The sequence below is a fragment of the Brachycentrus maculatus genome, unplaced genomic scaffold (assembly GCF_059751285.1).
Source record: "Brachycentrus maculatus isolate JH-2025_06_01 unplaced genomic scaffold, ASM5975128v1 h1tg000069l, whole genome shotgun sequence".
Lineage (NCBI taxonomy): Eukaryota > Metazoa > Arthropoda > Insecta > Trichoptera > Brachycentridae > Brachycentrus > Brachycentrus maculatus.
In genome coordinates, this window is record NW_028280823.1 from 2,292,753 (window position 1) to 2,310,568 (window position 17,816).

Sequence of the window (17,816 nt, forward strand, 5' to 3'; positions counted from 1 at the left end):
TGAATGTAGGTGGAAATAGGAGCACATGAAGACCGAGGAAAAATTGGCATGATCAAGTTTCACAAATACTTGAAAGTGGTTAGGAGTCGGAATAATTGGCTGGTATGTATGAGGAGATGCATGAATGTGAGTGAAGCGAAGATTGCTTAAAAAATCCATTCAAGGAACCTTTTTTCCGCATAATTGTTGATTTCCAATAAAATTTTAATTTGAAAGATTTCGTTTTCCAGTTCGTATATTTTTAAATTTGAAAGAAATTAGTTCAAACGACGTTATTAGATTTTCATAATGAAGACAGATTTCTTTTCTCTTGATTCTTAAAAATATAATTGAATTGATTGTAACGATACAAAATTTTAAAATATTATTCAAGATTTTTCGTAAGGCTAATTGTCGCATTTGCAAACTTCGTTTGACTTAATTAAAGGAACAAAGGGTCTTGTAGACTCGATTCTTAATTAATTCTTTTTTAATATCGTTTTCAGAAAAGAGTGATTTCAAGTTTAGTGAAAATTTAGCGAATACATCTCGATAATCACTAAGTTTTATATTTTTGTATTTATATATATATATATATATATATATATATATATATATATATATATATATATATATATAAATATATATATATATATAAATATATATATATATATATATATATATATATATATATATATATATATATATATATATATATATATATATATATATATATACATTTATAAATATGTTTATTAATTTTTAATTTTTTCTTTCTTCTTTTAACTCTTATCTGTATCCGATAATGCATAGGGCACTGCATCTTATCGATGCAGTTTTATCTTGATTGTATGATGGTAAGGTGATCAGTCATGCTCTCTTTGTGCCAGTCCAGTATAATTTAAAAATAAATGTGAGATAAAGAAATCACTTCATCACAATACATAATTTTAACTCCTGGGAATTGAAACCGAGACCTCCAGCACAATGGCCAAACGCGCTTACCACTTAAACCAGCCAATGACGTAAGCACTATAAAAATACCAAGGCTTCCATGTTTTCTTTATCCACGTTGAGATATCAATAAAAAATATTGATTTCAATAATTCCAAAGTGGAGCAAATTTAGTATTTTATGATCATGAATTAGGACATTTCTTTGCATTAGGAAATAATATATGTGTCGGGTTGTGGACCCGTAGTTAGTGTCGTAGACTCTTAAGTCAGAGTTTTTCGGTTCGAACCCACTCTACCACAATTTGATACCTATTTCTAATAAAGAGAAGCTTAGGCTCACAGAAATAGTATGAAATTGAAATATTTGTGTAAATAACAAAAATCTCTTTTTTAATTAAAAAAAATATATGTGGTAATATCTTTATTTGGGAGTGCTTTGTTCATTAATTAAAAAAAGAAATCATGAATTCAATTATCATTTATCGAAAACAAGAGAAAGGGTAGACGTAAGATAAATATCAATGAATATGAACGTTTTTCCATTATAATTACATTCAGATAACAATATAAATGATGAAAATTCTCATATTTTCTCCTCCTCCGCGTTTTATTTTGATAAAGTCTAGCCTAAAATGCTAAATATAATTATCAATTTTATAAATAAAAGAAAATGGAAGATTAAAGTACTTGATTATTTTTCCATTTTAATTATTTACAAATAGCAAAATTAATAATAATAAATCTTCTATTTCTTCCTCATCCACATTTTTTTTGGTAAAGTCTGTACTAAAATACTGAATTCATTTATTAATATTATCAAAATAAAAAAAGATTATTTTTACGTTAAAACTACTTCCAAACAATATTATAAATAACAAAATATATTATATTTCATCCTCGCTACCTTCGTCTTCTTCTTCTTCATCTTCCTCGATAAGATCGGGCCTAAAATATTCAATTAAAACAAAAACTTAAAAATTATAGAAAATGGCAGCGAATAGTGATTTTTAGCATATTTTAATAATAAATCATATTTTCAGTGTGATCAAATCTTTGTTAAAAAATCTGGGTTTGTTCACTCAGGAGTTATTTATATTTTAATTTATTGATTCGCTAGTCACTTTTTGGTAATATCTATTCATTTTTTATTTACGTTTTAAGTAAAAAATATGCCGTTTTTGGATATAGTACATTTTCTGGGCATTCCGAAAACATGCACAACTGAAAATTGACGATTTTTGATATAATACGTTGTTGAAAGGAGTGAGTGATATGAGAATCTAAGAGAAGCATTATGATAAAAAAAACATGGCCAAACATTTGTGCGTATTCTACTGTTATATTAATATAAAAAATAGCATATTATCATCAGTGGTTTTATGTTTTATTGGACTTACGTTATGAACTCTTTGGGGCTATGGAACTCGGATATGGACACCATTGGAAGATCTCCCGCCCAGGCTACTTTACTGTCTCGAGAAGTGACGCTGGTCACGGTTCCTGGGTGGCTCCAGTGCGCCATCAGCTGACCAGTGATGATGTCAACCATCTCCACGTACTTGGTTCCGGAGCCTCCTATCATGACGTATCTACCACCGTAGTTGAACTGAAAATATTTGGGAACAGTACATAAACTTCGTGAAGAATTGTAAAACAAATCATATCAGTCGAATGTGGTGCGTAATATAAAGCAGAGGAAGGCCGAGGAAAACTTGACATGATTTAAAATACTTGAAAGATCTCATTAATTGAAAGTATTTCTAATAATTGAAAGAAGTGAATGAAGATATGCACTAATGTGGATTTCTTGAAAAGAGAGATTTAAAAAAATCCCATTCAAGCAACCTTTTCTCGAATCAATTTTTAATTTCCAATAATAATAAAAAATTAACGTTTTACTTAGTAAATACCACTATTTCTTAAAATCTACAGTGACACATTCCGATGCATTCCGCGTCATTTTCAAACACCGTACGATGCGGAATGCATCGAAACACGTGTCACAGTAGATTTTAAGAAACAGTGGTATTTACTAAAAAAAACATTTATTAAAAATGGATAGATTTTACCACAAAGTGACTGCCGAATCGATTTTTTTTTTTTAAGTTAAACTTTTCATTTGTTTAAAAAATTAAATGAAAAATCAATTGTTTATATCATTCATTAAAATATGACATAGCCGAATGATGCTCTATGATCTATTTCAGATCATCTTATCTCCATTACCCTATTATGAATAGCTCTTTTATAAGTAGTTTCGTTATGGATAGTTGAAGCAGGTTATATAACTCATATTGCATAGGTTACTTTGACCGAACGAGATACGAGTATGTGTTAGATTTTGTTTGATGTGTTTCTGTGTTTAGGATCTTAGCGTTATATGTACGTTCCATAAAGTGTTAATGGTGATTTATTTTCCTTTCTAGGAGGTGTTTTCTTTTGATGTGAGAGTAATTTTCAAATACGTATGTAAGGATTGATTTAGCGTATATTTATTTGACAGTAATAAGTTGTTACATGTAAAGTGTTTCCTCTATAGGAGTAAGTTTTAGAACTTTATTCTGCAACCAGAGACCTGTATCGATATCCTGATGGTTGTAACATCGTCTTCATTATCAATTTGTGCAGTATTACAATTCAAATTGTCTCAACAACACTGCGAGTCAAAGCAAACGAAGGGAAACAAAAACTTTTATGTTTTCAGCAATCAGAAACAAGTCTTCAAACGATGTAATACTGTTAAATAAATAAAGGTCGTTTCTCGAATTGCAGAGTTCCAAAACAAAGATCTGTGTCAAATTTACCATTTCTAGAGGGAAATTAGAGAGAAATGCTGGAGGCACTGCAGTGTTAAAAGTTTAAAGCCAGCCGGATACTCCGAAACACAGCGGTACACAGCAAGACCTTTAAAAGTTTTCTACAGACCCTAAATTAAAAATCGCCCGGCAATTCAATGGTTTATTAAAATGGTGGATTGTGCTGTATTCAATTCACGGCGGAGCGGCTTGTATTTTATGCGGTGCCAACTTGTATATTTTACCCTTTGAAAGTTTTATTCGTTTCTAACTTTTATAGGCGATATTTTTTGTAGCTTTTTTTTAGTACTGGGACGTAAAAATAAGGCAGAAGTCGATATAACTTAGAATTTATTCCCAATTGCTTAGATTTAATGGAACTCCTGTTTTCAGCGATATTCAATCTTCGCACATGATAAAAGTTGATATTTTATTGATTTTCAAAACATAAATTGAAGAACAATAAGCATTGGCGTGATTAAGTACAAGACAGACGCCGTGGCGTAGTTGGTTAGATGCTCGACTGCTAGACTGGTGTTGCGGGCTCGATTCCCGCCGATTGAAAAATGAATTCAAGAAAGATTAATTTTCAATTGGTTTGGGTAATTGTGATGTATTTTTCACATTAACCTTCCCTATTCTTACTCTCCTACCTGCAGACAAGCCGTTAAAAGTAGAGACTTTGTGGGTTATTACTTAAAAAAATATATATTAATAATAAAAAGAAATGTTTGTAATATTAGTATATAACCACTCACCGAGATTTCTATATCTACCGGTTTCGAGATGTACCCGTATCTTCGTCAGGACAATCACTTCCACAACATGCAAACAATAATCTCCTTCACTACCATAGCACTATTTAAAAACTTAAATAGTGCTATGGTAGTGAAGGGTAGTATTGTTTGCATGCTGTGATAGTGATTGCTCTGATGAAGAGATAGGTACATCTCGAAATCGGTAGACATAGAAATCTCGGTGAATGGTTATTTACTTTTATTAGTAACATTTTTGAAAACAGATAAATAAGTAAAAATGACTAACCAAAAAGTGAATGTTTTAAAAAATATTAATAATATTGAGAATATTGAGAACACAAACGTTTAATGTGGACGGGTCAGTAGTGGAATAATCAGAATGTGCATATGAGGAGATGCATGAATGTGGAAGAGGCGAAGAGTTTTTGCTACGACAGAGTGGGATGACAATACATTCTCTCTGTCTACCCGTGCGGGAGGCGGCATGGTTATTAGTTAATTAAGACCATAAACTTACATCTGATCTCCAAAATTTGGCAGCATATAAAAAATCCTCCTGAATGTCGGGTGCTCTATTGAAGATTTCTACGTGTCGCATTTTATTTCCAGATGTAAGGTCCCAAATCGTCAAAGCATTCGAGATTTCCCAAGATCCAACAATCACTTTATTGCCCTTACATGAAAATTACAAAAACAAACATTTTTTTATTATTTAAGAAACGAACCACGTAAGACAATATTTTCTTTTAAAAACTTATTGATTTACAATTAGCGAGTGTTTTGGCCTAGAATTTTCACTCATGAATTACATGAAATTATAGTAACTTCAAACATAAAGAGTGAATCCACTCACGAGTAGGCATAGGCTATGAAACTCAAAAAGTTGAAGCCTGAGTAGGGTCATGATAAGCGGTGTTGCATAAGCCGTAGCTAGATTTCAGAGTCACTTGGACATTAGGTAATTTAAAAAAAAGATTTTATGTAATATTCTCAAAGCTTTAATGTAATTTTAAAATTATGATATCAATAATATGTCACAATAAGTCTCGGAAAAGGCAGTTATTATATTATTTTCTAAATGTGTAAAGAAAGGTAATTCTTTTTTTTTGTAAATTTAATTAATGTTCAGCCGATAAAACAGCGTGCGACAGAGAAAAATCAAGAAAGTCTCTTTTAAAAAAAAAATATTTTAATGAAGTTTTACTTTTATTCTCAAGTCATATCACATTTTTTTCAAAGTTTTATAATATGCATTCATTTTCATTCGAACCCTTATCCACACCCCAATCGTGCATAGGGCACTGCATCATATAAACGGAATGTTATCTTGATCGTTAACACACGAAGGAAAGGTGATCAGTCCTCCACTTCAGGTACCAGTCCAGGGTAGTATTGAATAAATATAAGAGTGAAAAAATCACTTCTATTTATTGGACTCTCTTCTGGGAATCAAACCCGGGACCTCCGGAATGGTAGCCGAGCGTGCTGACCATTAAACTACGGAGACGGACAATTAATATTTATAATAATAGGCTCAAAAAACAATGTTTAATGTGTAAAACAAAGAAACGATCAAGTTCTTCGTGACGTAATGTCGCCATCTTTGTTTTTCTCTGTCGTACTCTGTTTAATGGACAGAACATTTTTTTGAATGAATAAATATGGGAAGACATTTTTTTACAAACATATATTTAAACTTACACACAAGTCAATACAGTCTCCGCAAATATTTGGTCCTTTCATTATCATAACGCATCCCTTTGGCTCTCGTGAATCCCACAACTGAAACAGAAAAAATCAGAAAAAAAACATAATAATTCTTCTCCGTCTTAATCCTCATTGCTGAGGGCTGTGGCCCTTGCAGAAGCAATGACTCTTCTCCAGTTATCCCTTGACTGCGCTGCACGTAGCGCTCCAACCACTGAGGTGCCTGCTGCTGCCTTAATTTGATCGATCCATCGTGTGGGGGATCTTCCTCTCCCTCTCTTTCCCTCCAGGCTACCGATCACAACTAGTCGTTCCAGGTTATCCTCGTTGCCACGCGCAACGTGTACAAAGAACTGGAGAAACATAATAATAAAAATTGTAAAAATGTTTTTTTTTTCCATTCCAATATCAGAGGTTTTTTCCTACCCAATATTTTGATTGTGAAAGATTAATCTTTATTCACAAATCTAGGTTTATCCACTTAGGAGATATTTATACTGACACCTCAACAGAGACAAAGAAGAATATGGAATTCAAGTAACTTATAAGTCTTACGACCCGTCATTAAGGGATCACTTTATATACGTATAACATTCACTATTTTACCCATGATAGACAACCACACTACTCGAATTTTGAAATTTGTCTAGTATATTGTGGGTATAATGGCAATTATTTGCAATATCCAAAGGCGTATAGCAGGGATTTTTAATGTCACCATGGTTGTTTAATCTGTATATGAACCATTGTATGAAAGAGATAAATAGGAATCAGGAACAGGTGCAAGAATTTTTATATCTAGGAAGCATGTTCACAAGGGATGGAAAAGTGGATAAGAATATTGAGAGAAGAGTGAATGCAAGAAATAGAATAAATGGTGCTTTGAACAGAGTGATTGCAAATAAAAATATGTCTATGGAAGCCAAGCTAGCGGTTCACAACGGCGTGCTGGTACTGACAATAATGTATGGAAGCGAAACATGGAACTGACAAAGGAAGGATGACAGCAGAGTGAACGCTGTTGAAATGCCTCCTCAGACAAATGTGTGGAAAATCATTCTATGACAGAATTAAAAACGAAGATATAAGAAAGGAATGTAAGGCTGAACAAGGAATAATTAAAAAGATTAGGAAGAGTTCTTTAGGGTGGTATGGACATGTGGAGCGAATGGATAACGAGAGAATGACTTAGAAAATATATGTAGCGAACGTGAGAGGGAAAACCGAACGAGGTCGACCGAAAAAGACTTGGCACGATCAGATCAATCAGAACCTAAAATCTGGCGGTGTCAAAAGTCTGCGTAATCGAAGGGCATGTATGACTTGATGTATGGATGTGAAGGAGGCGAGGAGTGTATGTCAGGACAGAAGAGTATGGCGTTCCATCCTTTCTGCCTACCCCTGTGGGGAAACGGCGTGATGGTAGTAGTAATAGTAGTAGTATATTATATTTACCCATACAATTTATGATTCTAAAAAATAACATAATTCAAGTAAAAATATGCCAAGAAAATTAATAAAAACAACAACAAAAAACAATTACTTAAAATGATTATTTTTGCAGAAATACATTTGGTTTCAAAGGGTTACATTAATATTCATATCTCACCCCCATGCGCCGTCTGCGAATAACGCAATAAAATAAATGTGACAGTTAATACGAGATAATTAATTCACAGTGGACCTGAGATGCATATTTATGTCTCACTCTCCCCGCTCTGTAAGTAAAGAGATAAAAAAGGATGTGTATGGTTTCATGTTTACTGCAGGTTTTTGGGTCACGCAGACGCAATTGAAACGATTTAATCCGGGGTTTAGTGGGCATGCCGTCGGATAAATACCCTTGCGGTAGGCCAATCTACACGCTCGCCTCCCTCCAGACGCAGTCGAAATATAAATTAATGAAAATATACTGAGATTTGGCCGGAAACAATGTTTTATCTTAAAAAAAAGTAAAATATCTACCACGGCGCTTCCTCGCAGGGGTAGGGAGAGAGAATAGAACGACACACCAATTTGTCTTTGCTAACAATATTCCTCACTTCCATATCGCTCACTCCTTTCAAGAATGTCATAAATCTAAAATTTACAGTTTTCAGTCGTGCATGTTTTCGGAATGCCCAAAAATGTACTATATCCCAGCAAGAGCGGCATATTTTTAACTTAATATTTACCCGCTACAGGGCAGAAAGTGTTGTTTTTGCATTTTGAAGAAAAGGCATTGTTTAATTATTTTTATTAAATATACTAAATATTTTTCAAATGGAGAAAAAACATTCAGGTTTTACCTAAAAAGATCTGTTTCACAATAAAAAGTTCAATAAGTGGCTTGATATTCATTTTTAATACATTGTATTATATTGCTAAACTTTAAAAACGTTCTACTGAAAAATCAAGTTTTTTGATTTATGACGTTCATGAAAGGAGTCAGCGATATGTATGCATCTCCTCATACATATCCACCGGTTATTCTGACTTCCGAAATTACCACTTTCAAGTACCATGTTTGAAAGCTAAACTGGAACGCTTCACTGTAGGGATAGGTAGAGAGAATAGAATGCCATACCAATCTGTCTTTGCAAACAATATTCCCCTCATCCATATTCATGCATCTCCTCATACATACCAGCCAATCATTCCAACTCCTGACCTGACCACGTATTTTAAAAACTTGATCATATCAAATTTGCCTCGGTCTTCCATAGCATCAATTATCAGCCACATCTGCCTCATAAATTCGTTTTACTTTTCTCTCTTCACTCATTCGATTCACGTATGAAACTATCTGAACACACCTTTCTGAATTTTATCAATAATGCTTGTCTCGGCCTTGCATTCTTTCCTTATATCACCATTGTTTCTTATAACTCTAATAGTGTTTGTGGAAAATAATAACAAAATAAACTACGGACAGGGAAATATTTAGGAGGATGGTGGGAAAATCGGACACCCTAAGGGTGAAAACTTTTGAGCGGACACTTCTAGGGTTCTAAGGAACACTTATGTCTGAAATCAAAAGCATTAATTTTATTTTGAAATTTCATCTAAAATATACCAAATTCGCCTGAACTGAAAGAGTTTTTCATGTTCGAGAAAACGGAACGATATTGATTTTTTTTCTTCAAAAAAACCGCAATAATATTTAATATCAATTCATTGTCAATAAATGTGTTCTTTTGGTCTTGTAGAACATTGTTTTATCTTCAGACTCTCTACACTCAACTGATCCATACATAAATGAATCGTATAGACGTGGCGTTAATTTGACCGTCATTATTTATAAATAAAGACAAGGCGATCAATCCTGTATTCCAGATATAAGGATATACTTTGATTATTTATTGATTTCACTCAGCCCTCCCGAGAGCCACATGACATGAAATATAAAATTATAAACGCCTGGACAAAGTCAAAGTATCTTTTCATACGGACGGAATATGAAAGATAACTAAACTATGAAGTTAAATTTCTAAATCGATACGATATCGACAAGTTAAATTTGGTTTCTCTGAATTAAAGTACACTCAAAATAACTTCTGGTTTGGTATTGAGGCGAAACGACTTCTGTCGAGAAAGGGTGAAGTTTCACCGAAGAAAGTTCAGCGAAAAAGTTTCGTACAATACTTAGAATTGTAGAAGCGAATCTTTGGTATGGTGAAGTGTGAATAGACACCCCGGGGCACATATGCCCCACCACGCATCAAAGCAATATTAACCAACAAATATCAATAGTGATATCTTATTCGTAGATAGATACTTGTGTAGGTAGGTATGTATGTACATTCGGTCGTAAGTTAGCTGAAATGGATGTACATACATACGTTTAGGTAGAGTTAGTTTAATAAATCGCCGGTAAAAAAATACAAATTGAAATAAATGAGTAGTGATAAATTTAACGATATTTTTGGTACATCCAAATTATTGTACTGAAATTTTTAATTTTACTCCATGTAGTGGGTATAATTTTTTAAATTGAAATCTTAACATAGACGAACAAGCTACATTGATGAGAATTAGGACGTCTGTGTATTTAATGGAATTAGGAAGTCGAGGCTTAAAACATTTCATTTTTCATTTAAGTTTTGCTAAGTAAATACCGTTATTTTAACGATTATTGGAAAAAGTGGTGTTTACTAAGTAAAACTAAAATTAAAAATGGTTCGATTTTACCGCAAAGTGACTGCCGAACCAATTAATTAATTACAACATTTCATTGATAAAAATTTGTCATGTTTTTTTTTTGAAACGTAAGAGTTGTTATAAAGATTTATTATTATTAATATCTTAACATAGACAAAGAAGCCACTACAGTGGGTATTTAAAAGGCTTGAATGTCATTTCTTCACTTGTATTTCTAACGACTTCAAAACTTTGACTAACTATTTGTCGTGTAGTAATTATTACCAGGAAGATATTTTTTTGGAAATACTGCTATTTCAAATGGAAAGAAATTATCTGCACTAACAACTAAACTTTTTTTATCTTTTCATTCCAGCCCCGGGGCATATATCACCAATTTACTCTATTTGACCGACCATTTGTCGTGTTGTAATTATAACCAGTAAGATTTTTTATTGGAAAAACTGTTATTTCAAATGAAAAGAAATTATCTACACTACTAAGTAAACTTGTTTTATCTTTTCATTGTAATTCCAGCCCCGGGGCATATATCACCAATTTACTCTATCTGCGTTAGTTAGTGTATAGGTATAGTGCAGTCCGTGGCGAAGAACACGATCCTATACTAATTAGTATGGTTATCTAGGGGTACTAAGAGTACCTAGAATCTGGGAGGGTTTCACCGCGCACGTTTCTCTATCACGTACTTAGCACTTCTTCATCTTTTTAATAAGACTAGCGCGTGATAGATGGTCCTTCGTTATATGCTAGGTATAATACATAAAAGAGGAGAACCACGCTTTTGATGACAGGATAATTACAGGGCAACAAAAATCGCTGATTACCGTTTGGCGGTTAGTACAATTAATGCACAGGATATTTTTGAAAATTTATAGTGTGTCATATACGAACACAGCCAAGTTTTAGGTACCATACACATAATACATGTATTATATATTTTATATACATATGTATAATATATTTTATACTGCACCATTTTCGAAAAAAACTACCTCTAGGGCGCTTTATTCGAATGAATTGGGGAAAAGACAGTGGAAATGATTACACAAACAAATGTGTTTTTGATTTTTTTTTCTTAATATCATCTCACTCTCTATTTTTAATTACTGGATGAAAAGCATTCCACGCCATCGCAACAGCAAAGGCACGCTCACCAAATTTAGTGCGCTGGTTGCGACCTGGTAAGATCACTTTGCTCATAGCAGCTATTGTAGCCGATCGAAGCGCGAGACATCTATTAACCAATTCCAATCTGGGATACTAAACCGCAGGACTGATCACCTCGCCTTCTACATCAAGGTTATACTGTGTCGATATGTTACAGTGCTCTATGCACCATTGGGTACGGACAAGGGTAAGATGATGGTATTTAGTAAGTAAAATTAAAAATAAAATCCAACTTAAATATTGTAAAAAAAAAAAAAACTAACTAACCATCACGCCGCTTCCCCGCAGGGGTAGGCAGAGAGAATAGAGCGCCACACCACTCTGTCCTTGCAAACATTCTTCGCCTCTTCCACGTTCATGCATCTCCTCATACATACCCGCCGATCATTACGACTCCTAACCTGACCACTTTCAAGTATTTGGCATACCTGATAATGAGATAAGCATTATCGATAAAATTAAGAAAGGTGTGTTGAGATGGTTTGGACATGTGGAACGAATGAGTGAGGAAAGAACGGTAAAACGGATTTATGAGGCGAATGTTAGTGGGAAAAGAAGCAGAGGAAGACCGAGAAAAACATGGCACGATCAGGTTAAATATTGTAATATATATAAAACTCTTGCGTGCAGGTACTTTTGTTTTTTCCTCTGTAAAATATTTTCAATACCGAGTAAAAGACGTTCAACTTGTAGCGAAACCCTGCTGTGTTAACAATGCACCAATTTACCAATAAAAGTTACACAATAACCCGAGAGCGCGAAACTTAAATTGTATGCAGTTGAAAACTAGTCCGAGAAAATCTGTTCCGAGCAAACATTCGTATGCAGAATAAATTTCATGCATTGCGCTGAAAGTATGGAACATGAGAAATGTATGAGAATGATATTGGATTTTAATATAAAACATACTTTGCTAGGGTAATCATTTATTTGGCCTCGAAAAACTCGAGCACGTTATTAGTGAATAAGTCACACAAGCTACTACGAGTACGGGTTTGCAACCTGAATGGCGTTTGTGCACTACACGGAATTACACGGAATTTTACCGTCCGGTACGTCAGTTTTTTTATTTTTTTATTTTTATTTATTTCTTAAGTTAGCTTATATTAAAACTAATATAAACTATTATATACATTTACATCATCTTTATATATTTACATTTCCTTACAGTAACTTAGACATTTATTTTTAAATTCTTTCAGACACTTTTCATTCTTCATACATTCAGGCATCTCATCATACATTTTTAAACCCTTATACATCAAGCAATTTTGCGACTCAGCTCTTTTCAATAATGGTAGTCTTATTTTATCCTTTTATCTAGTAGCATATTCATGACAATTTTTGTTTAAGACAACTTTATCCTTAAAATATTTTGGCAACTTATCGTGAAAAAATTTATGTACAAATATCAGCATATTAAATTTAAGTCTTCTTCTTACAGATAACCATTTTAGTTCATCTCTCATTCCTTTTACATTGCTATATTTATTCTTCCCAAGAACTATTCTCATCGCCCTATTTTGTGCAATTTCTAGTTTATTTAGATTTCCTTCGTTTGCTAAAAATAACACTGTTGAGCAGTAATCTATGTGTGGAAGAATGATTGTTTTGTAAATTAGTTCTGCAGTATCTTTATTTAATTTATTCCTTAATCTACTAAGGAAAAATTTTTTTTTTCATAGTTAGCATATAAAACGGATGATTGGCTTGGATTGACTTGTGCTTTTGTCCATCATTCTTCAGATCGGTGCGTGAACACGTTGCGCGTAAATCCGATCACGCTAGACTGTCGTATTCGCTTTCATTTTTCAAAACCGGACTGCCGGACGGTAGAATTCCGTGTGGTGCAAAAGCGGCTTTAAGCGCAACGTGTTCACGTACCGATCAAGAGCACCAATTCGAAGAAAGATGGACAAAAGCACAAGCCAATCATCGTTTTATCACGCTAACTGAAGTGCCGGATGATTAAATTTCGTGTAATGCGCAAGCGCCCTAAGTATCCTAGCCATTAATGTTTTTCTAAGACAACAGGTGTAGGCACCTTGCAGAAGCCTGGGTGTGGACCTATCCAACATCGGATCCGTGATGGTTCATAAAGAATTCTCACGAGAGGTGGTATCATACATGATAAAAACAGTGGTATCATAAATTAAGCTAGAATACGAAATGTCGAACCCACTTCTAGTGGAACCGAAGGTCTGTTGATGACAGTCAACAGGCTGAGTTAATAGAAAATAAAACATCGGAAATTGTTTAATTTAATTAAAATTTTATTAAATTAAATTTATTTGAAATGTGTATGTTATCAAATCAACCAAAATCTTTTTTTTTTAAATTTATAATTCCTCATTTTCAAATATAAATAATTTATCCCACACTTTTATAAATCACGTTGAGCCAAAAAATCATCTTATGTAAAATGAATTACCGAAATTTATTAATATATGGCTAAAATTAAGTCCAAAAATGAGAGTCTACAACTTTAAAAAAAATATTGGTTTTTGAACTAACTTAAGCGTAAAAACAAGTCTTAAAAATAAGATTTACTGATATTGCTAGAACCATTACGCGATGATAAATGGTCACCCTACTTGAGGCTCGCTTTCCTCATTAAGCTGCCACCGTTCCCCACCCCACCCACCACCCACGTACCAGGATTAAAAGTTTGAATAATTATTAAAAATCCAAAAAACACCCTCCAAAGTCTTGCAGAGCGGTAACTAAATACAAACAAAGCCTTTGAAGTCCTTGATTAAAATCATAATATTTATCAGTTCTAAGAAAAATAGCTAAAATACTCTCTAAAAAAATATAATTTTAAAATGCCATTTTAACGAGGTTATTTATAAGTTTTACTAAAAATTTTTAAATGTTTTTTTGGGCGCTGCCATTAGTATAATTGAATTATATAATATTATGAATTTTTCAAAATTAATTTCTGGAGGGTACTTCTATTTTTTTTGAGACCTTAGTTAGTGAGGCCATAGATAAGTAAATACTTAGTTTCCAATGAACTTAAAATTAAAATTATGAATTGAAATACATGATTTTTTTGATCTCTTAAATTAAGTTAAGTATTTTAAAAAGACCGTGAAAAAATACTCTATGGAAAGATATTTGTGTTAGTGATTAGTAATACCTACATATTCTCTCATTTGTTTCATTTAAACTTACTTCTTACCTTATGTTTTTTTTTATGCCTATTTACCATACCCGTTTATTATTTTATATTTGAAATTTTGCCCTGTGTTTTGTTTATTTTTTTACTTTCATATTTGTGTTTCGGTATCTATAACCTGAATCCCAAAATGAGTACTTACTTACTTATAACCCTTATCCACACCCAATGGTGCATAGGGCACTGCATCGAATTGACGCAGTGTTATCTTGATCATCACTTACATGAAGGCAAGGTGATCACTCTTGCGCATCAGGAACCAGTCCAGGGTAATATGAAATAAATATTACAATGTAAAATCACTAATATTTATTTTCACCCCCCCTGGGAATCGAACCCGGGACCTCCAGCACGGTAGCTAAACACGCTGACCATTACACCACGGAGGCGGACAATGAGTACCTAATGGAATTGAATCATTGAGAATATTATACAAGTGACTTGCGTATGTAATATGCGGAGGTCCTCACTAAAACGTTACATTTCCATTATAAATGATTTTTAGTAATCAGGAATTCTAGCTTGTAATTTTTTTACGTTTCGGTGCGATTAAATTATTTTATATTGGTTAAACACAGGATTGCTCACGTTTTGTTGCAACTTTAATTAAGATTTCGATAGAATACAGAAAACAAAAACAGATTTGCATTTAAATGATTTTTTGTGCAATATTGGAAATGGTACTTTCTGGTTTGTTTGTTTTAAAATAAATGAATAAATTCTTTATTTATTGTTCCGGCATTGTGGTAAGACACGTTACAATGATTAAAGAAAACACTTCGTTTTTTACCACTTGAGTTTTATTATAGACTACATGTTTCAGAAGTTAAACTTCCATCATTCAGGTCTGTATAATAACTAAAATATAAAATATAAAATTGTTCTATAAATAAGGAGAGGGGAAAGTAAGGGGAAGGGGTTAGCAAGGGACGGAGTTTGTTTGTTTGTTTCAAAATTCTTCACCATTGCTTTCCATTTTTCCATTTTTCCTTTGTTTTCAAACTCCGTCCCTTGACTAACCCCTTCCCCTTACTTTTCCCTCTCCTTATTTATAGAACAATTTTATATTTTAGTTATTATACAGACCTGAATGATGGAAGTTTAAATTCTGAAACATGTAGTCAATAATAAAACTCAAGTGGTAAAAAACGAAGTGTTTTCTTTAATCATTGAATAAATTCTACCGATTTCTAAATATCGATACTTCAAGCAGGAATTTGATTTTAAAATTAATGTTTGTTACGTCCCAAAAGAGCAGTTATTTACTCTTTGAAATATGAGCTAATTATCGCGATACATTATTTGTGGTCCCCGAAGATGTTTCAGGATTTTACGAATCTATACCTACCAGCGACACTAAAATGAATTATTTATAATACTCTAGGGCTAAGGGCAAAGCAAGGGTATAATACAAACATTAAATAAGAAATTCCCAACATTTCTATATATTTCAAAGATTGAATGCTGTACTTTGGTACGTGTTCTATACTTGGTAAGTTATTTAGTCTCTTATGTCCATTCACGGTGAAAATATTTATGAAGGAAGGATATGCATTGTATATATGTACATAGGAAATTCCATCAATAGACTGGGGGGTCCTATTTATTTATTTTATTTGTAAGGATATCATAAAATTGTATACCATGAACCGAGGAATTTTCACGTATTTTTTTAAAGGATTTAAAAGATTAGGTTAGGCATCGACATAAGGAGAATGAAGTGTTTCAACTTTTAATAAACCCACATTGCTTTCATCTGATTTATAGTTTTTGTCGACGACTTTCGCTATTCAATGAAATTTAAACTATGTATGTGTGCCAAATTTCAATACAAATAAATATATAGTTTATTTCAAAATGATAGATAAAACTTACTTATCATTACGTCACCTCCCCGCAGGGGTAGGCAGAGATAATAAAACGCCACACCAATCTGTGTTTGGAAATAATCTTCGCCTCTTCCACATTCATGCATGTCTTCATACACACCCATTAATAATCCTGAATCCTGACTTGATCACTTTCAAGTATTTGAAATACTTTATTATTCAAAAATGAGAGATAATACTATACCGTACCTACTCAAGTAAACTAAGATATTCCCAAAATTGTAAATAAAATATTAGCTTAATCGACTTTTTACATGACATTTCCAATGTCGAAAAAATGAGAGGGAAGAAATCGACGCTTTTTTTAAAAGTGCATTTCAAAAACTCATTAAAAAAGTTCATGCGAATGCAAACACAAATAATGTAATAATTAAAAAAAAAATGTGTATCGCGTGACCTAGCGGACCATTCATTGTATAATTTCCATGTTTGATAAAATGTGAAGTATCAAAATGAGAAAAAAAGCCTGAACGAAAAAAAGATTGAGAAATAAAGGAATGAGAAATAAACCTGTTGAGATATTCATGAGCTCAAAATGTCGCCCAGATTTTAAAAAGATCTATGCCAACTCGGTAACTTTACTCCTATCGCCATTTTGATTAAGCGATGTCTGCGAGAATACTATATTTTATGTAAAGCAAACTTTGAAATATGGTAGCAATAACTGTACGGTTTCGTCAATCGTCAGAGGTCGTCTGAGGGACATTTATTAGATTGAAAAACGGATGCTGCGCCATTCTTTATGCGTAGCAATCTTTGAAACTGCGAGGCGAAGCTTAAGTACTTTCGGTATTGCCAGTAATAACAAGAGTTTCGTAACATTCGGGAATGGTAACGCTCAGCTATTATTTTGATGACTTAAACAGCAGTTAGATGGATTCAATTTAATATTTATTAAACGAATACATAATTAATAAGCAAACACGTTGGAAATACACTGCTTTATTGTGTAATTAGGAAAAGGAGTTAGTCTCAAACGCGTATATTTAATAGCAGGGGTTATCTGTAGGTTTATGATGCTCTGAGGATATATAATGAAAAAAAGGGGAAAAATGAGAGGGAAGAGTAAACCAAAAACATTTTTTTTTATGATAGGAATTGCATTTATAAGTTACGTTGCTTATTATGTACTAGGTTTATAGATCATTAAGTGGATTTTTGTTACTTCTAAATCAATATGTTTTTATTTGAATCAGTGTTGGGAATTGGAGGGATAATCTATTAAGGGCCTTCTCAGCATTTGC

The 17,816-nt window shown here is 32.9% G+C and overlaps 1 protein-coding gene across 1 annotated transcript; it reads right to left on the reverse strand.

Moving 5' to 3' along the window:
• Positions 1-1,353: 1,353 nt before the first annotated feature.
• On the reverse strand, positions 1,354-6,269 carry LOC148311254 (uncharacterized). The gene is made up of 4 exons (XM_088256908.1): positions 6,190-6,269; positions 5,006-5,161; positions 2,333-2,541; positions 1,354-1,880 (listed from the first exon to the last, which is right to left on the reverse strand). Exons 1-4 carry the CDS (start codon positions 6,235-6,237, stop codon positions 1,820-1,822), a joined length of 474 nt encoding a protein of 157 aa, XP_088113034.1. The 5' UTR covers positions 6,238-6,269; the 3' UTR covers positions 1,354-1,819.
• Between the last annotated feature and the right edge of the window lie 11,547 nt (positions 6,270-17,816).